The following is a 27,905-nucleotide window of genomic DNA, read 5'->3' as shown; positions in this document are numbered from 1 at the left end:
TTATTACAGCTGTATTTGAGCTGCCTTACCGAACACCAAAGTGAATACTCATAATACTTGAAATTAATGCATGAAGTGTCCACCAATTAATTGCTCAAAACCATCTTTGTTAAATTCTGGCAAAAGAGTATTTTGATCTTGTCTTAGGTTGCAAATGCAATATGTGGCTGGGGGTGTGTATTCTATTGCCATCTGTAAGAGGTGGGGCAGTTATCTCTTAATTGGGCAGTTTTCTTTATCTCTCCCACAACCAACCCTCTCTCTGGGAAGACATCTAATGTTAATGGCTATTGAGTGTCATTCCATGACAGATAAAATTACATCATCCCATTGTGAGATACTCTGCCCAGGGGGAAGAGTCAGGCATTCCTACCTGGATATAATCTGAGATTTGGAACACCACAGGAAGCCTTTTCTTACTGGATTCCCAGAGGAAGACCAGGCCCTACACCACCACTGGACCTTCAGGGGAAGACTATACCGTTCTACAGGACCACTACTCCAGCAGAACCACACCTGCCACTCCAGAAGGACTGCGGCCACCATTAAATCAGATTGCTACCAACACTCTGACCAACAGGTTGTCAGGTTGTATTCTGACTCTGTCAGAGTTTTTTGTATTACTGCTTTTTTATTTTTATTTTTCCTAATAAAGAACTGTTATTCCTACTCTCATATCTTTGCCTGTGAGCCCCTTAATTTCAAAATTATAATAATTCAGAGGGAGGAGGTTTACATTTTCCATTTCAAGGGAAGCTCCTGCCTTCCTTAGCAGACACCTGTCTTTTCAAACCAAGACAGATCTAAAGAAATCCACAATCCAACAAAAGCAAAAGCTTATAACAACAGATGTGTAAAATGTATTTTCAGGGCTTCTTTTTGAACAAGTAATGAAACCAAGATGAATGATCACATTAGCATAAAAAGCAATTTTATCACTTTCACATTTACAAATATACATATTATTGTAATAACAGCTGGAAAAAGCCATAGTTCTTGAGGCAAGAAATAAAAATAGATGCAGATAATTCAAGTATATATTATAAGTAATAAAATAATAGAATCATTAACATTTGCTCCTACTCCATTGTTCATCCCTCAATCATCTTCTTGTTCAGATATGCATCAGTTTATTCAGCCATTGCTTTAACTAATTAGAATAACAAAGATACAGCAATTTTTAAAAAGGTATGAGATCATACAGATACGGGAGCAGGGTGCTCATGAATACAGCCAGGACAGCAGTGCAGTGAATCATGAACAAACATATCACATTCCACGCAAAATGCGTTCTGACACACTTTGCATATGTATACCTGTGTGGGAAGGACAGACAAGTCAAATTACCAAAAATTATCATCATAGCACTACAGTAGGGTAACAGTTACATCATCAAGATAATGTAATGTAAACAGACTACACTGCTAGCATCACAGAAACTCAATTAAATAAAAGCTTCTGACAGCAAGTGTATCCACAGGCGTGAGCTCAAGTCACTATAAATGCTTCCAAATGGCTGAGAGTAGAAGCTTTTTTTTTATGCAGCTCCCTAGGAAATTCTTTCCCACACTTCTACAGACTTTGCAGTCTAGAAGGTGTGACTGTTTAACACATAGCTCTATTTAACCATGAAATTAACTTTCACAGGTATTTTTCTGGTCTTTAGAATATAATGTTACAGGATCATCTCTATTTCTCAAACCCCTCAATGCAAATTACAATGTCATTCAATGTACTTACATTTTGATCTTTCATTTCTCCCTGACAGCCCTGACAATACCTAAAAGCAAAATTTTAATATTTTAACTGGAGAAAAAAAAAAAGAGTCAAGGCTGTGTAAATCAATGTTTAGAAAAACATCTCATACATAGTAACAATTTCTGGCAATTATTTCAGCTCTTCAGCTGAACTCATGGAAACTACAAGTATTTCTTAATGCCAGAGGTGCCTCACACCACCCAAACACCCAGGATCTCCAGCAGCAAAGAAGCTTTTGCCAGCTATTTTTACTTTTGAGACAAAAAAAGTTATAGGATCCACAAGTACAGCCATTACCACAAGTAAGATTTGCATACCGTTCCCCTTTGTATTCTTCCAGTGGAACTTCCTGGAAGGCATCTAATGGAAATAAGTGATGGTAAGACCGAGCCAAGTGAGGTGCAGACACTAATGTAAGACCTGCAAATAAAGAGACACCAAAATTGTTACAAGGGAATATTTACTGAAAAGGTTCTCTGTATCAAATAAAGTAAAAAGGAAAAATAATATTTTTGATTACTCCATGGTTGAGTTTCTAAGATTTTTAAAAAGTAAAAACTTGTTCCATTAGCCAACCCTGTAATCCTGTCCAGTTTTAAATCCAAATACAAAGAACAGGCAAATTGCTCAAATTTCTACGGAAAAGGTTTAACTCAGCCTTTAGAAATGTTTACAACACACAGTGGTGAAGTTAGGAAGCTCCTTTTAGCAATGATGGCTCTGCTGTATCACACCACCAGTTAAAATGATGCCCTGTTACAAAGCCCTACTACAGCTTGCTATACTACTGCCAAAACCATGCCATGGCCCCATTTCAGCTAACACAGGTCTGCTGGTTTTAAAACAGTTAATTTTTGGTACACTATCACGTGGCTATGTTTTGGATCTATGCTGGAAACAGGGTTGATTACACAGGAATGTTTTCTTTACTTCGGAGCACTGTTTACACACAATCAAGGCCTCTTCTGTTTTGTACTCCACCAGTGAGTAGGTTTGGGGGTGCACAAGGCATTGGGAGGGATTGCAGTCAACAGTGTGCCAAGAGAACAAAGGGATATCCAATACCATATGCCACCATGCTCAGCCTATAAAAATGAGTGCAGAAGGTGGAAAGGAGAATATTCAGGATGATGGCATTTACTTTCTCAAATAATTGTTACCCATGACGGAGTCCTGCTTTCCTGGAGATTCTGTTGATGGGAAGTGGTGAATGAATTACTTTGCTTGTCTTGTGTGCACAGCTTTTGCTATAACTTTTCAATTGTCTTTAATGCCACCTGTGAGTTTCCTTACTTACACTCTTCTGATTTTCTCCCCCATCTCACCAGTGTGTGGGAGTGTGTGGGTGTCTGGGGCTGAGTTGCCAGCTGGGGTTAGACCATGAGAACAGGTGGGGCATGGGCTGGCACAAACATCTCTCATTCACTCACTCACTCACTCACTCACTCACTCACTCACTCACTCGTACACTCGTACTGTAAATGCCCAAACCGTTGCTCTGCTGATCACTGCAGCTGTGGAGAATCCACTGCAGATACACAGGACTTCTCCAGTTACACTACCCCTTTGCTGGAACAAAACTCATGCTGGTAGGAAAAACTAAACTTGAAATTAAACTATGATAAAGTGACCCAAAATCATAATTTTTTCATCCTCTTGCCAAATACAATCATCCTGGTAATACCTATCGTGTTTTAGTCATACGCCTGTGGAATCTAGGAGAACAGCACTCCCTCACAATATTAATATTATAAACCACACTAATCCTACCTCCCACCTTCACTAAGAGCAATGAAGGGAAGTATCACTGGTTGCACCGTCCATTAATATTTGCAAGACTAGAGGGCTTCTGTTTACAACTCTACAGCTGGCCCTTGGTTCAACTTGGAAATCTTTCATCCATATACTCATGGAGGGGAGAGTATTTCTGTCCTCCTGCTCCAAAGCATTCCATTTTCATGGCCTTGCACTGAGTACTCTGAACCATGGATGTGTTTAGTTAAATCAGGATTCTTGAGAAGTCACCATTCATTCCCACTTCCTCACTTTACCTTAGGTATATTCCTTATACCAATATGAATATGATGTATCATATATTCCTATTGGAATATGATACACCTTTACTGTTACAGGTATAGTCCTGAGAGACACTTGTACGAAGCTGACATCTCAGGTCACCAAAATGCAGGACTCTTTAAGCAGGCTTTTAATTAGTAAAGAGCTGGCTTTTAATTAGTAAGTATAGCCAAATTTTTCCACCCCTTAACTCTCATACCATGAACTCCTGATTCATCTGCTCACCTCCTCTTGCTACTTACCACAGATTTTGCATTCCACAGGAAGCTCACAGTATTTGGCTCTGCACTGAGGACAAAAATATCCACCCAGTGTAAGACCTGGGTCACTGTTATTTTCCAATTGCCTATAGTAGAAAGAAACAATACCATGCTACTGTGTAAGTACAAATAATGTGGTTTTCACATCAAATAATTTTAAAAGGCTCACTAGATTGCATGTAACAGTTTAACATTTAAATGTCAGAAAACAATTGATATGGATAGATAATAGTGACCACATTTTCCCACAGGAACCAAAGACAAAATATTTTCATATGAAGGACTCAGTCTTTAAAAATAAAGATATGAACAATAACTGCATGCTTGTTTCTTTTTAGACACAAAAATATTCTATATGGCCTCTAAAATGCATGTAGTAATTATTCTTTCAAATAGCACACGCTGTTAGACACTATTTCATTCTGAAATTCAGACTTCCCTATCACCCTAGACAATAATGATTCTTTTCATTGAGAAGTGCACTGCTGCAGTCATCAAATGAGGCCTCTATTTTAAACTTCTGTTTAAAGTCATGTTGAGAAATACATAAAAAGTACTTCATTAAGCTAATATCCTTCCATCCCCATAATTATCTTTTATAATTATAGTAGTAATTAAATCAAGAGCTGCAAGTATTTACTTTTAACACCCTGTAGCACCTGTGTGCCCCAATCATTGTAACAGAACTACACACCTTAAAAACAGTACTTACTTTACTACCTTAAAAAAACTTAAATGCAAATTTTAAAACATGTATTTAAGAGAGGATACTGTTAATACCAGAGCTACCAATGGAAATAAAATGCCTACTGAGAAGTCACAAGACATGGCTTACTCTTTTTTTTCAAGATTATTTTGCAATACTTTCACTGATGAGCAGATTTCCTAAATACGACTAATTAATATTGAATTCTTATCAGCTTGTTGAATTCTAATCATGCTACTTACACCATGCTAAAGGAGGGCTTTGCATCTTGATCAGATAGAGAAGCAATAGTATGCTGAGGAAATCCTGAAGAGAAAAATATCCCATAGTTACAATTTTAAACATGCAATAATGCATCAATTTCTTAATTCAATTAAGAAGTTCAAAAATTATTCTAGACATTCAGCCTATCTCTTTCCCATTTCTTATTACAGGAGAACTGATACACTCTTGCTAGTATCAAAGTCTTTCCAAAGGTCTCTACCTACACCCACACCTCCCTGACTTTACTTCCCCCCAAGTGAAAATATGTCTTTACCATAGACTTAGTGTTAACTGAAGCAGACTGGAACCCCATTTTAGAAGAACAATTGAAAAGTAAAATATGTGAAATGGTAGGAAAGCAGAATAAGCAGCATACAAGTGTTCACTTAAACAATAGTTTCTAATTAAGGAGGAAGTATTTTTATATGCATCCATCCAGCCTATATATATCTTCTAAGTGCAGTATATGACAGATGAGACTACAGGACGTTTTGGAGATTGTTATCTATCTTTCTCTCTTCCTTTCTCTCTTTCTTTTTCATTTACTTTTTACAGATCATGACAGGTGAGAAGTTGGTTTTTCCAACTGCTGCTCAGGCCTTACACCTACGAGAAGCAAACCTTTTTCATTATCTGTATCTAGACATAAAAGTACATACATTCTTATCTATGAAAAGGGTGAGAACTTAGTGCTCACCTTTGTAGCATTAGAGTTCCTATTCTGGTTTAACTCCAAGTTTAAATTTATTGAGAAACAGATTAAGAAAAGAAATTGTAATCTACTTCTTGAAAGAATACTCAAGAAGCTGCTAATAAACATGTACTACCTATGGTTCTTAAATCAATTAATAGTTGTAACAGTAGCCTTCTGCAGGGAAAAAAAGTAGAGGGAGAAATAATAGTTTTTCATCCTTCATTTCTAAGTATTATATTTATAACAATTACTGTGCCATCAATATCATTCCACTTTTTTGTTTCCAAATTCTGTTCAGTAATTTGTCTTACTTAATAAGCTTTATTTAAAAGCTGACTACTCTGCAGGAATAACATCAATAAAACAAATACTTATCCAGCAAAATAAAAGTTAAAATAAAAAAAATTGCACAATGTTTTTATTATGCATCTTACTATTTCTATTGCCTTAACACAGAAGAGGCAAATAAAGAAAAAATCTCATGTTAGGAGTTTGATAAAACGATATCCTACCCATTCGAATAAGAGAGCACTCAGAAGTTGAACTGGCAGGTGGAGGACTAACATGGTGCATCAACAGCTCCTTATAATGACTTTCATCCAAAATAACATGATATGTTCCTGTCACAAAGGAATGTCTTTCTGTTAGGTTATGAACAAAAACCAAAAAATCCCCAACAAACATATACTACAAATGACAGAACACAACTTGGGTAGAAAACACAATTTATCCAAACCTGTTTCTAAAAAGAAGCCCTGTTAATGCTACAGTAAATGACAAATTTTAAAACTAATAATAACAGAATGTTAAATTAGGTATGAAGGGTATGAAGGCACAGAGTTTTTTCTCCAACATTACACTGTAGTAATATTATAAGAGTTACCACTGTAGCAATGGGTATTAACATGTTTCACTGATGAAGTTCCACATCAGACCGCTTTATATACGGAACAAAAGGTATGAAAATATATGTATTCCTTCTCTCTGGATCTGCAGCTACCAGGTGGTAGTAATTTCACTTACTAATGTACATTTTGTAGATTTGGGCAACTCTTTAAATTTTCTGCCAGCACAATGAAAAATATTTAACCTTAAAAATGTCAAAATGCGGTGATAAAAATATAACAGATTACTTACTTAATTTTGATTTTAAATCTGTGTTAGTAATATAATTACTGAACTTCAGATACATACCACCAGTTTCTCGGGCAAGTACAGTACAAACTCGAACTTCAGCACTTAGGCCGATGACAGATACTCTGATCTTTACAGCTTTTAAACACTTAAAATAGAGAAAAAAGCATACTCAATTCATGTGCAGAACAGGAAATAGTAAAAAGGTTCAAAGTCTTAAACAAAAATTAATTGGTGATGACGCTGCTACTGCCTGTTTTTCCTCTGGTAGCTTGAATATTCAATGCAGCAGCCAAACTTCAGTTCTGTACCTTAATTAGATCATAGATGTTGGCTGGGTCACATGTCGTCAGACTGCTGAGGACTACCAAAACCTCTCTGCTTGTATGTCCTGGCATGTGCCTAAGGAAAGCATACAGTTAATTGACTTATGCACACTAAGCTATTTGATAACATCTCCAAGAACATTAATGTGCTGAAGTCAGAAGATGACATGATATGAAGTCCTCCACAAAATGTGGTAAGATCCTTGCCTGAACACCAGATTTTCACCTTCTGCAAGCCAAACCTTTCCAATATTGAAAATACTGTATTTAATTGTGTAGTTGTAACCTGATTATCTCCTGTAATGAATCCTTTGTACTTCAGCCATACTCACAGGTAAAATTTCATCTTCACACTAGCACAATGTAGTAAGGCTTTGCGACTTCTTAAAAAGCTCTAATCAGTTTTTAAGTGGAAATCCATGACTTTTAATTACTTCTAGTTCTTACCTGAAAACTCTCTTCCTGCTAGGAATTAAACACCTTTTTCATGACACTGATTATCCGCTTTATTCAGTGTCTTTGGCTGTAATTTTTGACTCAGTCTTCCACAAACTGGGATAGATCTCAATATCTCACATTGAAAAAAAGTGTTCGGAATCTATCTTACCTGAAAATGTATCTTTCTAAAGTATGTCAAAACTCTCACAAGATTATTGTGACAGAATGCTTTTCTTTTCCCTTACATTATTAACCCCTAATATGTCCTCTCTCATACCACAGCACTTCAGTAAAAAAGAATTGCAGTGTCTTTCATCACAATATCTACATACCATCAACAAATTGTTTTCTAATTTCATTTCTATAAGAAACACACCCCTAAATAGAAGCATCTAGTGGTAGAAAATAAACTTCTGCACCATTAAAGTATTTAACTTAATGATTTGTATTTTAAGAGGAAATAATTTCACCTTTTTAAAGACTCAAGTCAGCATGATGCAAGATGCTACTTAGAAAAAATTCTGTCTCTGCCTTTCAAAAGTCACAATCACAATGAAAACAAAAACCTCCACGTATATACTAACTTTAAAGTCTGCATGGCCAAATTTAGGGAATTATATAGAGAAGGCTCTCCACTGCAGTTCATATCCACTGCTTTCTTCAGAGCAGTTACATGCTTTTTTGAGTTTCCTGTAAGTGAAAAAAATGCAATAAATTTAACTGATACAAGTTAAAGAACAGAAATATTTAAACTGTCCATGTAATGATGTGTACTTGTACAATGACAGGGGCTGGTTTCAAAGTGGAATGGGTCTGTATTTTCCTTAGAAATTGGTATTGTGATCAGAACGCAGAAAAGAGTAAAACAAACTTTTACTCTATAGGCACTCAGATGCTAGAAACTTTAGAAGCCAAAAAGAATAAAATCATTGTTAGGCATCATTAAGCACTCAACATGAGGAAGAGATGTCCCACAAACAGAAAAAGAGTTTTGTTTCCTCTGTTATCCTCAAAGCATGGTTCAAAGATTGATTGATCCTCAGTTTCCTCAATGAAACCTGCTGAAGCCACAGAGACTGGTGTAACAGCAGGCAGGAACCAAACAAACCTTGACTTCTTAACATCAAATCTCACAAAACCCACAGATGTTGTAACATACAAAATTAACAAACTGAGTAGAAAATTAACTATAGAGGAATCAGAACATATCTGAGTTGTACTCTTCTCAAGAAAGAGACTTAAGATCAAGTCCACACTTGATCACAAACAAGCACACAATGACAATTCTGGATCAAAGCAGATCAAAATGTAGATTATGGTTTCAGACAACTTGAAATAACTTATCTTTTAAATTAAAACTAATTATGATAACATAGTTTTATTTTTAGCAGTGTATCAAGACAGAATTTATAACACCAGTGAAAAGGATAAAAACATATGCAATTTAAGGAAAGAATATTACTTCCCTACCTGAGAGTTCTGTCATTTTTTCAGCTCTTTTACTCTTGGTTACAATTAAGCCAATCTGAAAAAGTCAGGGGCAGGGGAAGACCAAACTTAGAAAGTTTTATGAGTTTATTTAGAATTTTACTGTATTTTTTTACATCTTTATGGACCAGAATTATTTAACCATACAAGTCTATACAAGTTTTACTTCAAGTGTGACAATAGCAGCACAACATGATGCATCAGTTTATAAACATTCCTGTATTTTCATTACTACTGCCAAAAGGTACAAAAAAAAAATCTTCTAAAATTCTAAATGCCTGGCAGAAACAGGCAGAAACAAGAATTTCAGTAGACTGATGGATAAAGGATCTGAAGGTACACTTAAATTGAAAACAGTTTACATGGTAGTGTTATAACTGAAACAATCTTTTAAAATATTTTCTGTTATTTGTTTCTTGCACGGTTGTACATACCTGGCTAATAGGATTCTGGTCAAAGTACTCTTCAACAAAATATTCCAGTAACTATAAAGAAAAGTTAAGGCTGTTAACTAATTATATTTTTAGTACAAATACATTAAGTAGATGCAAAAGATCTAGTATCACTAAAAAGCAAAACAAAGTAGTTGGGTAACACAAAAAAGGGGAATGAGCCTTTCCTTTCTATTCTTCTTTCACCCTATCCCTCCCCCACTTCATCCCAAGTAATCAAGTAAATGAGATTTCAGAAACTACACCGCCCCCTTATTTTATTCATATCCTGTGTTGAAGTTCTGGATTCCTGCTGGTACCAAAGGGCAGGTTTCAATATGCCAAAAAGCACTACGCTGTACAAAACCATCAAAATCCAGGATCTCATGCTCAAATATTGTTGGAGAAGACCATACAGAACATGATGTGCACAGTTCAAGTACCCCACAATTTGAAACAGCAATCCAGTTCAACTCTCATCTAACATCCTTTCAAATAAGAATTCATAAAAAAGCCCAACTGTAAGAAAGAAATACAAACCAATTCTAGATGTGTAATAAGAATGCCATCCCCTTATTTTGGGCAACACTTCATTTCCACACAGTTTCCAGATCTGTCTTCCCATATTATACCCGTACAAAGTGTTTTCACTCTACAGAAGTACATGTGCAAGGAAACTAATGCCCCACAGATTTTACTATTCAAAAAACAGGAAAGTTTTTTACTATTAAAAAAACAGGACAGATAGAAACAAGGAGTCAAATGTAGGGATGATAGATGAGAGGCTATGCAGATACAGGAAACTGCAATTCTTCAAAATGCAAAATGCAACCAGTTTATAGAGAAATGGTGGCTCAGAAAGGAAAAAAATGAGTGCAGGAATACCTTCAGAGTGCAAGTAAGTCTGTTCGGTTTTAAGTCTTGGTCCTCCATTGTTCTTGATCCATCAATAACCACGTAAAGGTGACGCATCTGCATTTCCACCATACGTGAAAATCACTCAGAGAATACATGTTGAAATGAATTCATTATTCCATTTACTTTAAAAAGCCACTACTTCCTCCCTCTAACAAGGAAGATTGAATAGATTGAGAGGTGCAATTAACAGCAACTGAAAAGTAACACATTCTTCCACTTTTTTCTAAAAATGAAAAAAAAACCCTGTGCACTGTTCTTCTCTCATGACAAGCATACAGAACATGCATAGTTTGAATATTCATGTCTTTATCTGAAGAGCTCAGTGTTGTACAAAGCAATGTGGTTATTTACAACACATTTGCATCATGTCCACTTTTAACATAAAGAGAAATGGACAGTGTGAGCACACGTGGTCTGACTTCTGCTGCCAAATACACCCTGTGTGACAAACCTCGAACTCTGAATAGCCATGCTTCGTATACACACTGCTAACAAAGAATGCTTTAAAAAAATAATAAGTAACAGTGGAAATCACAAGGTTTTGGTATGAAGTATGCTAGGCCAGCAGAAGTGTATTTCAGATCTGGCATACCACCTCTAGACAAATAGTTTCGGACTAAGGACAGAAGAGGGTTAAGGTATTAACATACCATTCCAAGCCGAACTTGTCCATGGTGTTCATAGAGTCTAATAAAACATAATAGAATGATTTAAGTCAAATTCAAATGAGTAAATGGCTCCTAAAACAAAAGTCCAAATAAATCCAATACTAGACTTCTGGCTAAAATGTAGAATCAATAAACTGCAGACACTTACTCATTCTGAAAAACCCCACAGCTCAACTGCAACTTTCACAATTCTCAGAATATAAATAATAACTAACTACCAGGTTTAATGAAGCTTTAAAATTTTATCCAAATTTGACAAATTAAGTTCTATTATAACTTGAAATAATGAAAAACTTAGGATTTTTTTCTAGCCATTTTTCTGAAATCTGCACCAGAAGTCTGTAGCCATGATACCAGAAGTTAGATTCTCTTGTGACAGGACAAGGAGCAAGGTTTTTAACTAAGAGGGCTGATCTAGATTGGAGAAAAACATGTTTTTACCATGAGGGTAGTGAGGCACTGGAGCAGGTTCCCCTGCGAAGCTGTAGATGCCCCATCCCTGGGAGACTTCAAGGTCAGTTTGGATGGTGCTCTGACCAATCTGGTCCAGTGAAAGGTGTGGCATGAATGGCTCACGACAGGTTGGACTGAGATGATCTTTAAGGTCCCTTCCAACCGAAACTATCCTGCAATTCTCTGATTTGTATACTAAGAAAAACTGATGGAAGATTCCTCTAAGATGTGCAGATTGCAGCTCTGTATTGAGATTACAGATATACAGATTGCTCTGTAGTGTTTCATCAGATCAAGACCTGTAGCTTGCATACCCATGCAATACATAGCCAGTACACATTCAATGTTTAAAGATAAAAATTAATATTTCACCTTTCTTTTCTTTTTTTTTTTTGCATGCATCTGCCCCTCTGAAAGGCTATAAAAAACATCCTGCAGGCATGCCTTATGCTTAATTCATCCCACAGGACCCAGTTTCAGGATGATCAAGCGCTTATAGCTGACAAGTCAGTGCTATTAGCAGGCTCGTAGCCACACCACGTACCTTTTCCTCTTTGCCTTGAAGAGAATGTCCTCGATGGTTGCCTTCAACGACCCAGATTCGTCTTCCTTGAGAATTTCCCTACGCAGAACAGACTGTTACGGTGGGCAGAAGGGAGGTTTTTCCCCCTCCTTTGCCAGAAAGGAGAGAAAGGTGAGGGGGGGAAAGAACATACCATGTTCTTTCGTAGCCTCCTTCCCAGCGCTTGGTCCGCTCGGGTTCGTCATCCATCTCCGCGGGGGCTGAGGGAGACCAGGGGAAACGAGAGGGCTCAGGGGTGACGAGGGGGACCGCGGGAAGAAGATAGGGGTGACAGGGGTCTGAGAGGAGCCGAGAGACACTGAGGGGGGTGAGAAGGGCCGAAGGGGGCTAAGAACAGCGAGGGCAGCCGAGGAAGGCTGAACAGAGCCGCAGCACATCGAACAGACCGCGGAGCCCTGCCGCAGCCAGGCCCAGCCGTCCCCGACACGTTGGTGCCCGCCCCCTTCCGCCGCGGTGCGCCGCCAAACCTTCCCGGCCGCCGCCGGGCCGCGGAGCCTCCGTGCCGGGGAGGTTCCGCTGGGCTTTCGCCGCGCCATCGAGCCCTCCCGGCTGGGCTTTCGCAGCGCCATCGAGCCCTCCCGGCTGGGCTTTCGCAGCGCCATCGAGCCCTCCCGGCTGCCTCGGAGGGAGCAGCGCCCGGGGAGCGCCTCACGGAGGCACGGCGGCTGCGGGCGCGGCGCCCTCGGAGCCCTCTGGTGTGGGGGCGCGGCCGCCGGGCTCACGGCGCTGCTGCGCCTCGGCGGCACTGCGGCAGTTAACCGGAGAAATCGCAGCAGTTAGGGCAAGCACGCCGGATCCCGGGAAGAGCGCTGGGTTTTAACAAATGACTCTGCTGATACGCCGATAAATACCCCGCCAGCAAAAGCAAGAAATTTTAGGTAACTTGGTGTTCAGTAATCATACTTTCCATCTACCTAAAATATTTGAGTATTCATGTCACGTCACCAGGAGTTTCCATTTCACAAGCACCACAGTGAGAACTAGCTCAGAGCTAGCTGAGCTACTTGCTGATTACTCTGCAGAACGATTAAAACTTTACTGGATACAGTGGAAGTATGCCAAGACTGGGCTTCACCTCTTGAATTACAGGAAAGTTACTGAACATCCGGTGCTCAGGAGTCTCACTCAGCATCCAAGTAAGACAATACATGAGGAAGAAAGCATGTAAACTGTAGTGGAAATTCTTGAAACAAGAGTGGGACAAAACTAACCACTTCTGTACCCCTCAGCTTATTGCATTTGTCAGGAGCAGTGTATAATTATAATGGAAAGAGAGGAGAAATTAATTAGCTTTCAGTTAAACCATTCCTGGGAAAAAGCAACCTTTTTTTTTTTTTTTTTTTTTTTTTTTTTTTTTTTTTTTTTTTTAAGGAAGGCAATCTTCAGACAAGAAAGTAATTATTTTAAAAGTCAGGATTTGCTTCTTGGAACTGAAATGGTTGTTTGAAAAACTCCCATTAGAACATACACCATTTTTTATTTAGAAGGAAAAAGTCTGATTTATTAAACACTAAATGAAATATTGTATAAGCTACCACTTGCAATAAATTAAGTGAGAAATGGGACTTCTTTCAGAACAGGAATATTTTTTATTCTCAGGACCAAGAATTTCAATGCTGGACTGGAATGCAGGATAATTACTTTGTAATACTTTATTGTACGAATGCTTGAAATCCCACCATGATTTTGAAATTAATAAATAACATACTGGACACCTTCTTTTACAATTTCAAAGCAATTAGGTTCTTAATTGCCATGGGCATTTGTAGTCACTATGCTGGCATGAAAGCTGGTCAGGCCATGGTGCAAGACAGAATTTTGGATATGTTTATTAGTCACTACTTATGTGGCCTGAAAAAATGTAGTTTAGTAAAAAGTATGCCAACCTTGCCACAGCTGTTTTGATCTAGGATACCCAACTGCTTACAAAGACAAGAAGAAACACAAATACAGTTTAGAAACTATGGTATTTGTAGAAACACTGAGAACCTTGAGCATCTCAGTTTGTAGATCTGTGGAGCCAGGTAAGCATTTTCTAAGGGGAAGACTGAAGGATAAAATGTCTTTTTACACTTGGAGTTTGAGGAGAGGCTGTAATTAAAAGCAAGTCCACTGATGTAAGGCAATATTCCTTGGTGATTAATTTATGTGTTAACTACCTTCTGCAAAAAAGGTAAGTCACACAGGTAAGACCACACAGCACATTGTTTACACATACATGCAAAAATGTAGATTCAGAGCTGAGCCTAGAGGGACTGCACAGAGAGACTGAGGTGATAATAAAATAAAATGTCAAAGTTTTGTGTGGAGTATGTCTTCTATTCTTTAAGAAAATCAAGAGGCCACTTTCCTTGACAGTTCTTATGGTAACTCAGATTGAGGGATTCTCCCAGCACTTTCCTCCTGATTTCTGTCTTGCTCCAAGTTGCTTCAGCTTCTGGACATTAATTCTTATTTCATTCATCTCAATTTCTCTGAGAGATGAGTAAGTCAGACTAATCTTAGATTAACCGTTTTTCTCCAGTATGTCAGTAGCATTGTAGACAAGACCTTTTTCAGTCATCCATTGATAGGTTAAGAAGAAAACCAGCACACAGATTATACACACTAGAAATGCTTCAGCAGCTCTGAGGTCTGTAACAGACACAGGACTAAGCAAATAATTTACTGTAATGGTGCAACATGTTGCTGCAGCCTTAGGATGGCCTGTGTACCCGTAGGATGGCAGCTTACTTCAGTCGTGCCGGGCATCAATCCTGTTTGGAACCCAAAAGGCAGGCAGAAGGGAGTATTTCTCTCCCAGCTTCTCTTCCCAACATTTGGAATATCTACTTGGCCACACCTGTGGCATCTTGCCAGGAAACACAAGAATCCACATACAGATGTTGCCGCTTAATCTCATTCCAGGCACAGGTATGCTGTTCCCTTTTTCCAATTCATTTGTTGGAAACTTTGCAGGAAAGAAGCAGCAGGATGGTTCTCCACAGGCTATGCAAACACTGTCTGAGGGATTAGGAGCCAGCTTCACCAAGACTAGAGCTCAGACCACTGTCAAAAGGAGCCTGGAGCTGGGTCTCGTTACCCTATTAAGTGTGCAGACTGTGAATCTTCTGAAGAAAACATCAGTCATGTTATTGTTAGCACTTTATGAACACCAGTTGATTATCAAACTTGCACTTATCTTCTTCTGTTACTGATGCAATGCCCAGAACTCTCACTGAGAAAAATGAGAAACTCGGGTGTACAGTGAGAGGTCATTTATTTAGATTGTGGAGATTTGGACAAGTACTTCTCTTAAAAAGAACAATTTAACCAGTATTCAGCAAATCAAATATAAAAAAATTGGCCCATCTCCTTTATAAGGAAAAGAGGTTTCTCCTTTGAAATGAATACAAACCAGAACCAAAGAGAAAGGCACTGAAAAGAGAGAGAACAAGGCATAGCATTAGCTGTCACCTGCTCTCAGAATGATGAAAATACTGAGGCACCTTCCAGTAGAAGAGACTGAAGACTTTGAAATGAAGACATGCTGAATTTTCAAATTCTCTCAGTGTTCCCATGACATCTTGTGCTATTTACATCATCCACTAAAGCTCTGGGAATTAAATGGCTAATAAAACTGGAATGTCAAATTTACAAATACAAATGGGGGTGAATGGCCATCAGGATTGCAACTCGAATGATAATGGTTGAAAAGCCAGCAGAGCTACAATCGTCACAGTGAGGTATGTTAATACATTTCCAGCAGTGAAGAGCAGAGGTAGTACTACCACTAAACTGGAAATGGCTTTCCTGATGTTGTTCCTTTGAATAAACGCAGAAGGTAAAACTTTCTTTCAAAGAAAAAACCAAATCACTAACAAAAATTTGCAGTAACTGTAATCAGAGCACCTTTTTCAAACAAAATGTCTTTATAAGCAATAGAGTAATATGGCTACAGTGGTGGGTTTTGTAAATATTAAAAAACATAGAACAGACAAATTGCAGTCGTAGAAAACTGTACAAAAACCATCAATGCTTCTAACAATTACAGTAAGTTTAAAAAGTTAATAAAGTAAATAAAGATATGAAAAAGGATACAAAGAGAAAATTTACTGGCTTACGAAAATACTTGCACGAAGCTATAGTCAGCATAATATCCCCAAGAAAATATAAAAATATATAGAATTTATGCAAATATGTTCTGGAAAGTATGTCTTTTAATACATTTTATCTGGCCTTAAAGAGGATACTAACAATTTATACTTTGAATGAGAATTCATTTTGCTGTACACTGTTTAATGTACTCAGAGAGTGAGTACAGCAAAATGAAATTAACACCTGCTGCCTATACAAGAAGTCCTATTACTTGCTAATAAAGAGTGAAGCCCTTGAACACACGTACCCCTCATAGCGTGATCCAGAAGGCAGGCAGAGCACACTGACCTATAGCAACACTAATGGCACATTAACATGCCTCATCCTGTACCTCTATTCCTTTAAGGCCAAATATAGATTTGTTTCATCATCTCTGAAGAGGCCAATACGAAAACCAAACCCAAGTCCCCTTCCCCTAGCTGGTTAAATAAGAAGCTATTTTTCCTCTCTTGTTAGGCAAAATTCAAGATGATTTCTGGTATAATTGACAGCATTTGGAATTACAATACAACATTTCTTATTAAACTAGCTTCTGAATTGCCCAAAATATTCAATACAATCAGGCAGTGCGTCAAACCCCACACAGAACAGCTCAGCTCTTTCTGATAGCATTAAGATGTCACATATAAATAAAATCCAAAATTGTTAATAGCATTTCTGTGCAAAGTGTCCACAACGTATGTGGAAACTGCTTTCTCTGGTAGGCTTTGCAAGTTTGCAAATGAAGTATTTTCAAATAAAGTATTAATATTTAAGAGGTCATGGATTTGCATTAATGAAAGCAGAATGTTAGCAGCAGTTTCCTAACTTATCTCTTAACTTCAATTACAACCGGATCTGCATACAAAACCTGTCAGTAATATACAACATCAAATATGAGAGTGATTAAGAAATCCCCATAAGTGTACTGTTCAAAGACTAAATAAATAGGTTAAAATATGCATATCAATTTTAAAACCAGAAAATAGTATCCATGAAGACATTACTAAGTTTCTACATTCCAATTCATAACTTTATCATAGTCCTGAATTCGTTGTTTTATGTGAGAAAGCTTATTCTTCAGATATTCACAACGCTCCTTTTTCTCCAGAAATGCAGGATCCTGCCAAAAATACAAAAACCTTTACATTAATATATTAGGCTTTCAGACTTCCAATAATAGTCTATGATCAATTATCTTCTTGACTAAAAGGACAGTATGTAAATATTCTCAAAAAAATCACACTCTTTTCCCCTGGCCCTTTCTTATTTCCTGTTTCCCTTTCCTTCATGAAAGCCCAGAATAAAATGTTCTGCCTTTATATGCTATAAATTGAGCTATTTTAAAGCAGGAATCTGCAAATATAAATGACATCCTAATATGTAATTTAGACTTTACACATGTGTTTGTTGTATGTGCAATACATCACTCCCCTCCAAAAAAAAGCAATGAACTAGCAAGGACATAAATTCCATGGAGAAAAAAATGTGTATATGTAATGCATAATGTTTTTAATAGAACACAGATACATATTTGCTTACTGCATTTAAAAATTACGAAGAGAAACCTCTTGGATTACACTGAAAATTACCTTCTGAGAGTGTCTAAATTCCATGCCTCAAAAAATACAAAATTTCTTTTCACGTGTAAGACTATGTTTTCTGGTTTTATCCATTGGCTGTGTCAGTCAGTGAATATAACTGAACTAATCTTCTGAATGCTGAATGCTAAGAGATTAAACATACTCTCAGAAGATGCAAATGCTCAACTCTTGGTTTTTCCTCACATGTGGCTACTGGAATCATTACTCTCAAAAATGCTCGTTGGCATGAGTGTATAGGTTGTGACCTAACTTTGCCAAAGTTTTAGAAGACAAAAGAGACAAAACACTACAGGTACCCTGAGATACTGAAATCTGCCTAGCATCAGAAGTATTGTCTGTTTACACTCTCTTGGATAGTTATTAGATTCAATAGCAATGTGAATTTAAAATACTTACGTTTTTCTTCTTCTTGTATTCCTGCAGAACTTTTGATATCCTTTCCTGTTCCTAATGAGAAGCCACAGATTTTAAACTTGGAGTGTGTTCCACATATGCATGTATGTACTACAAAATACTCATCAGAATTCTCATTTAATCAATACCTTGTGTGGTTATAACATTTTAGATGTAAATCTTGTATTTGAGAAATAATGAAAATATATCAACTGTGACTCACTAGAACTTAAAAGCTACTAGTATGAAACAAAGAAACAAAAACCACCAGAAAACCATGTATATGTCTTAACTGAAACTTGGTATCGCTAACTAATGCCCAGAGATGATGTAACATATGGGGAAACTTCCTCTCACACCAGGTCACAGCCACGTTAGAAGACATTGTGCCCTACCTGAAGACAGTCAAAAACGGCCTAATACCACCTAATACAACTATTTTCCAAGAGCCCATTTCACAGGTACTTACATATATGCTTTCAGGATGGTGTGGAAGCTGTTTTAGCAATGCATCCAGCTCATCAAACTTTTTTAATACAGCGTGAACTTCCATAGACAGTTCTTTATACTCAGCAAACTGATCATTGAACACTGCTTTGTACCGGTCTCTCATTTCATTTGTTTGAATTACAGGGTATTTCCTGAAAAAAAAAAAAAAAAAATTTGAAGAATTAGTTTTAGAGATAAAACTGACTAACAACATTTAGATTCTTCACCTTGACCGTGTATTTTTTGCTAATCTCATAACCTGCTGAAATTTGCACATCTGTAAAGCACTGAAATCAGAGAATCACAGTATAGTTGAGGTTGTAGGAGATGTCTGGAGGTTATCTGATCTGACCTTCTGCACAATCAGGAACACTTGGACCAGGACTATGCCCAGACAGCTATTGACATCTCCAAGCATGGAGACTCAGTCTCTCTGGCAAACCCTCAATGAGAAAAATATTTTCCTAATATTCAAGTGAAACCTCCCTTGTTTCTATTTGTGCCCATAGCAAATAGCATAAAAATTAATTTATGATATCAGACTTGGAAAAGCCTACCTTTTAAAACGGAGCATGTTACAAACTCAGCATTAGAAAGTATATGAGTAGTCAAATTTCAGGCCATAAAAAGGCAATTTCCCATGTATTTTAGTTTCTTCCTCTAATATATATATAGTGGTCTTCTATTCCTTTGGCAGTTAGTGTACTTGCTAGATTATGACATTCTCTTTCTACATTTGAGGTTTGTGGGGGTTTATTTTTTTAATTAAGACTCCTTATTTGTATTTATTAGTCTTATGCCACTGATACCAGCCCCATAGTGTCTGCTTTTTATTGTTAACACACAATTGTGAGTTCCCATAGCATGTGCATGGGAGAGAAACCATTGGAGAAATGCAGAGTGAAAAACTATTCAAGTATCCTCCACTAAGCTGTCCATCAAAATCAAGTCACTTACGCTAAGTAGTCTGGCATCACTATAGGTTTAGGAATGTGACCCGCAGGTATATGACCATTAAGTAGCTCTGGTTTTCTTTCCAGTGATTTGAGCTGCCTGTAACTGACTTCTTCCCTTGGTCTGTCATCACCTTCATACTGTTTTAAAAGAGAAAGAATTTGTTCTTAATGAAATCAGTTTTACGTAAGTCACAAAATATGCAACTTTAAGACAGAGATACATATATTGAGCAGCAGTAGAAGCAAATCACAGATATTTCTTACAACTTTTATTGCAATTAGATGATCAGTTTAATGACTTACAGTAATGCTTCTCATGCAGTATTTTTCTTAAGTTTTTCCTAACAGCAGTACCGATAGGAAGGTTTGGAAAGATTTGTTTGAATGTCTTAAAAGAATAGTGTAAGGAAGTTTCCTTCAGTATTCATTTAATTTGTGAATGAACTGGAATCATTCAGTTCTTTGGAGTTCCCTTTTCTACTTGCTTCCTATTGCACAATTCATCCTTTGATCCAGAAATAAATGTGAAATCTTACAACAAAAACAAAAGGATCCTGATCAAGTACCGAATCAACAGAGAAAACAGTGGTAGTAAATTCACAGTGTCTATGAGGAGACATTTAAGGCTGAAATTAATACATCATAATTTCTCTGGAAAGCCCATGCCATCTTTGCAATGTATGCAATGACACTTTGTGTGGCTGAAACACTAACACTGCTGATGCTTACACTGGCAAGGGCATCTTTGAGGCAGTCTCAGAGATCAAGGAAGAAGCTCAACTCACAGTGCACCTACACTGTGCTTCCGCTGGCTCTCCTGCAAATTAAACACACAGCCAGGAAGAAAGAGCATCTCAAATCTACCTCTCATCAGATGACCTATTGTTTTAATCATGCCTGCCAAACTCTGTGATAAATGCTACAGAACTTGTCACCTCATAGAAAAGGGTAAGAGCACACAGAGAGGCAGTCATCACACCGGCTATTTTACAATTTTATAGATGTTATCACCTAGCCTAACTAGGAGTAAGTTCTTTTCAACCTCCTTTTGAATCTTCTACGCAGGAGACTGCCATCCAAACTAACTTAAAAAATTAAACCTAGTCTCCCTGATGTCAAATAAATAAATAAATAAATAAAAATAGTCACAAGGAAAATAATAATAATTTAGAATTACCAGTAAACAGAAAAATTAATTCCTATTTCCTACCTTCTTTTCTGGAAAAGAGGATTGTGTTTTCATCTATAAAAAAAAAAGGAAATAACTAAATTTTATTTACAGCAAAAATAGTATGCAAAATCACAGACTGCTAACATTTAAACATTTTCAAAATCATACTGTACAGAAAATTACATTTATACTTAGATATGATGAAATTTAGCATAAGGAGTATTTTCAGGTCCACTGATTTAAAGACTTGTTAAGGAAAACAGCCACACAAACCCTAGAACAATAGGATGTCCCAGAGCACAGCTGTAAAGAACAGATGTGAGGAACTGCAGGAAATACTCCATCCACTTCTCAAGCTCCTTTATTATTGTTTCACATTCCAATCCACGTTAACTCACTAACACGCTGAGCCTAATTCATTACATAGGACACAACAGTGCACTAACCAGTAGCTCAACCTGCAGGTGCTTTGCACAGCATGCGCCAGTCTCTAACCTCTATTATTAAAGTATTCCCTTTAGAAATGTTTAGTAAGTGGACTAAAAGAACTTGGATAGTCACAGGGAAGAATGAACATTTTGTGTACAACTCTGCCAATCACCTCACTCTTGCAGGACATACTATCAGTTGGTTAAAAAACTTTTATTGAAGAATTATAATTAGTTTTCAAAACAAAAGTCTCAATTTTATGCAAGATGGTGAACTGGAAGCCAGTGTTAAATAAAAATGCTGCAAATCAGACTGCAGTCAAAGAGCAGAGGAAATGCAACTTTAAACTCTCTTCTTCTAAAAGCCCTTAAAGGCTGACCCCCCCCTTAATCTAGGCTTATGTACATTTCACATGTATTGATTTTCATGCTATATTAAGTCGTATTCATTTTTAAAGGGTCTTTTGGTGATGTTTTCAAATGAAGGAAGTTTTACACAAATTACTTTCAACTCTCTAGATAAGAGTGTTAAATCTCTACTGTTATAGTTTATCATTAACCAGGCAAATGCTGAATGCTTCTAGTATGGGCAAGGCCAGTAGCCAGGCAAAATATCTGACATGAGAAAGATGTGTCTGACTGAAATTTGAGACATCAAAATCTAGCCAAGGCTGTTTTTACAAATATTTGCTGATAACTCTTGTGAGAAAACTGTAAAGTCATAAAGAAGTTGCTTGGAGTTAAAGTAAGTATTTCACATTCTTAAGTTTATCCACACTAGCACTTGATGTGCTGAACACACAGATTTCGAATAAATGCTAGGAGGCTTTAAGCCACCTAACCGTGCTGAACAGATGAACATTGTTCATTTTTTCCTTTGTTTGGAAAATACACACTAGGAAGTATTTCATCAGCTGACTCAAGAAGAGAGCCCAGTATTATATAGAGAACAGAGCCAGGTCCTTACCCAAGGTGAATTATAAGCATTTTAAAAAAACATAAACCAAAACACGTCCAAGACTTTGAATCTGACACCTTAAAAATGCCTTTCATTTGTCAGTTTCTAATACTTAAAAGACTGATTAAAATTCAACCTCAAGGATACAGATCTGCTGTAGAGAAGACACTTGATTTGACGCAGTCTACACCACGGCAAGATCTTACAGCTGCTCCCCATCATGTGGTACCCCGCAGACAGAAAACGATAACTAATGACTTACCTCCTGTTCCATTAATTCCCTGTGCCTCCTCGCCCCTTCGTGCCTCCACAACTTTAGGCACACCATCGCACTAATTAGATAGAGGATCACCGTGACAAACAAGAAGATTATTGCAGCAGTCTGACCGCCCTCCACACGGCAAAAAGCCGCATTTATCGGCGTCTTAAACAACTGGTAGTAGCACAGCCCACCTCGGTTGGTATCGTTTACGTACACTATGGCAGCAGACATGTACAGGATGAACAAGGCCACATTGATCCCAAACTCGGTCAGAGGCCACCAGTTGGAATCGAGGAGGATAGTTCGGTAGTACATGGACATGCCCAGCACGAGCAGCACTATGGTGAAGATCCACGCCATTCCCGCCACCACCAGGATGAAAGGCGTTTTGGGCCCGCTGTAGGAGTACCCCCCGTAGGCGCTGCCCGCCCCGTATCCGTAGGGCTGCGAGTACCCGAACATGTTGTACCACTCGTTGTCCTTGTGTACGTAGGCGGTGACACAGGCGAAGACGGCGGCGCCAAGCAGCAGCTCGGCCACGCCGAGGATCCTGAGCAGCCCTGCCCAGGATTTCATGTAGGCGTAGCGCTGGTGGTATTCCTCCACCCGCTCGCTGTACGTCTGCCCAGTGCCGGCGCGACGCTCCAGCGAGCCCGAGGGGTCTCCGGAGGGCAGCATGGCCTCGGCCTCCTTCCGAGAGTTGTAGCTCCCGCCCGACCCCCCGAATGGGTCCGTGTAGGAGCCAGGCACCGTCCTGGTCCCCGGCTGCAGCGGGGCGGGAGAGGCAGGCGGCGAGCACTCGACTCCGTCTGAGATATACCTGATGTCGGAGGTCGTGCTGTCCCAGCTGGAACCGGGGTGGCGTCTCCCTTTGAAGAAGTTCTTCCAGGAGTCCGGAATGAACCGCCGAACCGGCTTGAGCTCTGCCAGCCCGCCGGGGCTCGGGCTGGCCCGGCCGGGGCCGAGGGGGGGCTGCAGGGGCAGCGGTGGCGGCGGCAGTGGGGCGGCGGCGGACCCGGGGCTGGCCCCGCGGGGCGGTGGGGACCTGCCGGGCCGCCTGCCCTGCGAGCTCCGCGACATGGCCGGTGCTCAGCCCGGCCCCGCTCGGCTCACCGGACGTGAGGGAACTGCCGCGGGGTGCCAAGGGCAGCCTGCGCCGGGGAAGGACGAGCCGGGCGGAGAGCGCCCAGGGGCCCGGGAGCAGTCACGCAACACCTGCAGCGCGCCGGCGGCCTCACCTGCGGCGGCCCCGCGGCCTTCGCCCCGGGAGGCGGGAGCTTCCGGCCGCCGGGAGCGGCGGGAGGCTCCCCGACATCGCGGCGCGCCGGCCGTGCGGGCGCCGGCGGGGCGCGGCCGGGCGCCGCTTCTCACGGCATAACAGGATAGGTCAGGTTGGAAGGGACTGCAGAGGGTCGTGTGTTCCAACCTCCCTGCTCAGCTGCTCAGAGAGGGTTATTCTAGAGCACATCGCACAGGATTGCGTCCAGACACTTCTTGAATATCTCTGGTGGAGGATACTCCACTATCTGTTCCAACGCGTCGTCACTCGCACAGAAATAAAGGTATTCTTACTTTGCATCGGTTTCTGCCCATTGCCTCTTGTCCTATTGCTTGGCACCACTGAGGAGAACCTGACTCCATCCTCTTGATAGTTTCCATGTACATACTTACAAACATTGATAAAGACCCCTCTCAGTCATCTCTTCTCGAGGCTGAACAGGTGCAACTTCTTCAGCCTTTCCTGGTAAGAGAGATGCTTCAGTCCCCTCATCATCTTTGTCGCCCTCCCCTTAAGGAGCTTCATGTCTCTCCGTACTGGGCATCCCAGAACTGGACACAGCGTTCCAGGTATGACCCTGCCAGGGCTGAGTAAAGGGGCGGGATCATCTCACTCGACCTGCTGGCAATGCTATTCCTAATGCACTGCAGGATCCTGTTGACCCTCTTGCCATAGGGGCACTGCTGGCTCATGGACAGCGTGTTGTCCAACAGTACCCCCAGGTCCTTCTCCACAGAGCCACGCTTCAGTCCCAGCCTGTGCTGGTGCTTGGGCAGTGCTTGGCACAGAGCTGGCCCAGTGATGGGGAAACCCAAGGCACTGAGCAGTCTGTTCGGACAAACCAACTCTTCTGCCATCATTTATCAGGTTCAGGAGCTGAAGAAGAAATCTGGTGTGCTGCACCATTGTCTTCTGCAAAGGGCTTTCTACATTCACCACAAAATCTGCAGCTGAGTACAAAACAGCATTAATGCAGTAGGAGTTTTATTTAAATTGTCAGTATTGGCTATCAATTTGTCTATGGTATGCTTCAGTCTCTTCTTTTATAAGGTTTAAAATTCAAAAAAGTGATCATTTTTAAGGTATAAATTTTAATGAAACCTTCAAATGGTCACAACTTATCAATCGTGGACTCTGGAAACAAACTGTACAAATGCAAAGTAAATAAAAATGTGTTAAAAATAAAAAGTTACTCCTTAATTTAATAAACAAGAAAGTGTTCTTAAAAATAAATTCTAAGATTACCTCCCAAAATACCTTTAGAGTAGTGTCTTCCTAATATCTTACATAAAAGATATCTGACCTAAGAAAAATAATCACCAGTACCATATTGGGTAGATCAAAATGCACTTAGAATTAAAGACACTGGGAAGTAATTATTTCATATGTTTAATTAAGTGGTCCTGTTTGCATTATTTTGGATACTGAAGTTTATATATCTATTTGAAGTGTTTCTCACATTTTCACAACATACTTACAGATTGCCTCCAAATAATAATGGAACCCTACAGTCTATAAGCTATGTATTTATCACACAGTTATCATTACTTACCTTGGAAAATTAATTAATCCAGATGGTAAAACCTCAGTTAAGACATAAAGCCTTTTATTAGGAGTAATTAACATAGCTTAGAGACCAGATGTCTAAACACTGTTTTTTGGATTACATACCATACCCAGTAATCACCTGGGACTTGCTTCATTATACACATTTTTAAAATGTACTGCAAACTTTGGCTTTGTTTATTATCACAGGAAAAAGCTTTTAAATCCTTTAAAAGGATCAGTAAGCAATGAGGATCTAGTTAACAGAGTCTATGGGATTTCCAAAAGGCTTTTCGCCAAGTTTCCTGAAGCAGGCTTAGTTTGAAAGGAACCTTAAGCCTTAAACGAAGGCTTAAACCTCAAATAAGAACTTCACACTTAGGTTTGATAAATAATTAACAGACAGGAAGGAAATTGAAGAAGGGAGTATGAGTTAATGCTTAACTCCTGGAATGGAGGAAACTTGCCACTACAGCTCTGCAGAGATCAGTGCTGGGACCTGGGCTATCCAGTACATTCATAAATGCAGCTTGTGCAAAAAATGGAGCCCTGTGAACATTGAGATGAGCAACTTTGCTGCTGATGCTAAGTTAGACAGGTCAGTAAGGATGTGCCTTGCCAGAAGGATTGTGCCAGGACTTTATGATACTGAATGGCAAATGACATCACAAACACAGCATACACAAAAACCTGAAATCCAGGCAGTATAAAAAGAGACGAACTATTTAAAATACTGCAACATGAGGACCCTGACTCATGTATTCATAAAGCATGACATATGCCTCATTTCTGATGAGACAGATACTTATTTAATTCTATAAATTTACTTAAGTTTTAAATAAGTTATTGGTGTTGTTTCAAACTGTGAATTGACACAGGCAGGCAGGTAGAACAGCTACAAACTTGCAGTTAGAAAAAACCCAATAAATTTATTTCCATTTACCTTGCTAATGAGGGGATGCCCAGAGCAGCATCAGGCAGAGGCACAAGCAGAGATCATTTGTGCTGGAGGATCACTGGGCTCTGGTTCTCAAAGGCTTATCAAGAGTTATTTCCAACTGCAAGGTCACTTGAGTGATTTACAATCCTTCTCAACAGTCTTCCAAGCTTTAACCCATTCCTCCCAACACAAATCTAACAGAAGAGCTTCTTGGCTATGTTGCTGTGTGACTAGAAGCATAATTATTTACCCACCACATCTACACACTATATGTGGGGTTTTAGTTAGGCAAAAGAAGAAGGAATATTGACATTTTGGATTACAAAAAATGTATCAGTATGCCTACTGATAAAAAAAACAAAACCAAAAATCAACAAATGAACAACTACCTCACAACTAAGTGCAGGAGTTAGACTCAGTGGGTTTGCTGACATAGCATTTTAAGGCAATAGATCCATCTAAATATGCTTTGGTTGTAAAGAGCAGCTTGAAAAGAGATTTTGAACCAAGACAGTTTTCTTGATACTGCAAGGGAAGGACTTAACAGCAAAACAGGAATGAAAAACCTGCTATGCCACAATTAATCTATATACTCTTTGCAAGGAAAAGCAGAGGATGGCTTTAATGATAATGACATATAAGCTGATGAAGAATGAATCTAGAAAATATACAAGCAGTTAATATATGATCACAAATATGGTGAATCCCACAATTTATGCCTTCACTGGATATTATAATTTTTATCATTCAATCATAAATTTTGCCATCTGGGCAGACCAACATACTCTTTTTTTTTTTTTTTTTGCTACACTCTACAAAAGTATTGGTTCAAATATAAGAAATTGACAAGCACTTTGGTATCTCCTGAATAAGCTATTTTTGATAAGCACTTAAAACCTGTCACATTCGCATGACAGTTTAATGTGGTTGAAACTGCATAAGCTTAAAGTTAATATTAGAAACATCTTGTGGTATTTCTACATTACTTTTTTTCTCCATGAACAAGGAATTATGATTCTCTCATAAATACAGAAAGAGACTAAATTGGACACAGGGAACAAAATTTGTAAGAGGCCCCAAATTTATTCTTCCATTTAAGGAAAAATACAAATGCATCTCTTCAAGCAACTATTTCCATAAAAGTAGGTTTTAGTAAAATATGTGACCAGTTTAACATTGAATGGAAATCTTATCTGCACTACTTACTTATCTAACAGATTTATGTGTAATATCTCCCTCAAAGCACCAAGCACTTACCTTTTTACTGATAAGGAACCTTTGGGGCTCAGATATGGTCCAAAAGCTCATACTTTGGGTGTAGTTTAACAGTCATTAAGGTCACTGTCACCTATACTAAACTAGACACGTGAAACAATATAGTTTGTAAGAAAATAATTGTCTTATACTCTTCATGAACAGTTAGAGAAGAATCTAGAAGTTCAGTTTCAGGGTATCTGAAAAGGCATATATGAACAAGAAGTTATATTCCCATTTCTAGATATTATTCCTACAAAGGACAACAGCAGTACTTAAGTATTCATTGTCTCTCTGCCAAAATTTATGTAAT

At 38.9% G+C, this 27,905-nt stretch overlaps 2 protein-coding genes across 3 annotated transcripts; both read right to left on the bottom strand.

The window, feature by feature from the left end:
- Window positions 1-837: 837 nt before the first annotated feature.
- On the bottom strand, window positions 838-13,197 carry GTF2H2 (general transcription factor IIH subunit 2). 2 transcript variants are annotated; one of them, XM_077790173.1, is made up of 16 exons: window positions 13,112-13,197; window positions 12,331-12,397; window positions 12,159-12,236; window positions 11,144-11,180; window positions 10,461-10,547; window positions 9,579-9,629; window positions 9,127-9,181; window positions 8,241-8,346; window positions 7,204-7,294; window positions 6,953-7,040; window positions 6,271-6,378; window positions 5,043-5,106; window positions 4,077-4,180; window positions 2,076-2,178; window positions 1,741-1,780; window positions 838-1,316 (listed from the first exon to the last, which is right to left on the bottom strand). In XM_077790173.1, the coding sequence occupies exons 2-16, from the start codon at window positions 12,384-12,386 to the stop codon at window positions 1,197-1,199; spliced, it is 1,188 nt and encodes a 395-aa protein (XP_077646299.1). In that variant the 5' UTR covers window positions 12,387-12,397; window positions 13,112-13,197; the 3' UTR covers window positions 838-1,196. The 2 variants fall into 2 exon arrangements, with proteins under 2 accessions (XP_077646299.1, XP_021394572.1); XM_021538897.3 differs by lacking the exon at window positions 13,112-13,197 and having other exon boundaries at window positions 12,331-12,642.
- A 3,798-nt stretch (window positions 13,198-16,995) lies between these two features.
- MARVELD2 (MARVEL domain containing 2) lies at window positions 16,996-23,654 on the bottom strand. Its single transcript, XM_021538882.3, has 6 exons — window positions 22,575-23,654; window positions 20,966-20,998; window positions 19,757-19,893; window positions 18,780-18,951; window positions 18,314-18,364; window positions 16,996-17,436 (listed from the first exon to the last, which is right to left on the bottom strand). Exons 1-6 carry the CDS (start codon window positions 23,652-23,654, stop codon window positions 17,320-17,322), a joined length of 1,590 nt encoding a protein of 529 aa, XP_021394557.1. The 3' UTR covers window positions 16,996-17,319.
- Between the last annotated feature and the right edge of the window lie 4,251 nt (window positions 23,655-27,905).

The sequence above is a fragment of the Lonchura striata genome, chromosome Z (genome assembly GCF_046129695.1).
Source record: "Lonchura striata isolate bLonStr1 chromosome Z, bLonStr1.mat, whole genome shotgun sequence".
Taxonomy (NCBI): Eukaryota; Metazoa; Chordata; class Aves; order Passeriformes; family Estrildidae; genus Lonchura; species Lonchura striata.
Note: the sequence above shows the minus strand (reverse complement) of the source record. Positions and strands in the feature narration are given on the sequence as shown.

Coding starts and splice junctions, on each gene's coding strand:
- GTF2H2 (XM_077790173.1), bottom strand. CDS start 12,386: ATGGATGACGAACCCGAGCGGACCAAGCGCTGGGAAGGAGGCTACGAA. Junction 11,181..12,158: donor TTCAAGGCAAAGAGGAAAAG/GTACGTGGTGTG, acceptor ATGTTTTATTAG/ACTCTATGAACACCATGGAC. Junction 2,179..4,076: donor TGTGGAATGCAAAATCTGTG/GTAAGTAGCAAG, acceptor CTTTATTTGCAG/GTCTTACATTAGTGTCTGCA.
- MARVELD2 (XM_021538882.3), bottom strand. CDS start 23,654: ATGTCGCGGAGCTCGCAGGGCAGGCGGCCCGGCAGGTCCCCACCGCCC. Junction 20,999..22,574: donor GGGAATTAATGGAACAGGAG/GTAAGTCATTAG, acceptor TTTTTTTTATAG/ATGAAAACACAATCCTCTTT. Junction 17,437..18,313: donor AATACAAGAAGAAGAAAAAC/GTAAGTATTTTA, acceptor TATTTTTGGCAG/GATCCTGCATTTCTGGAGAA.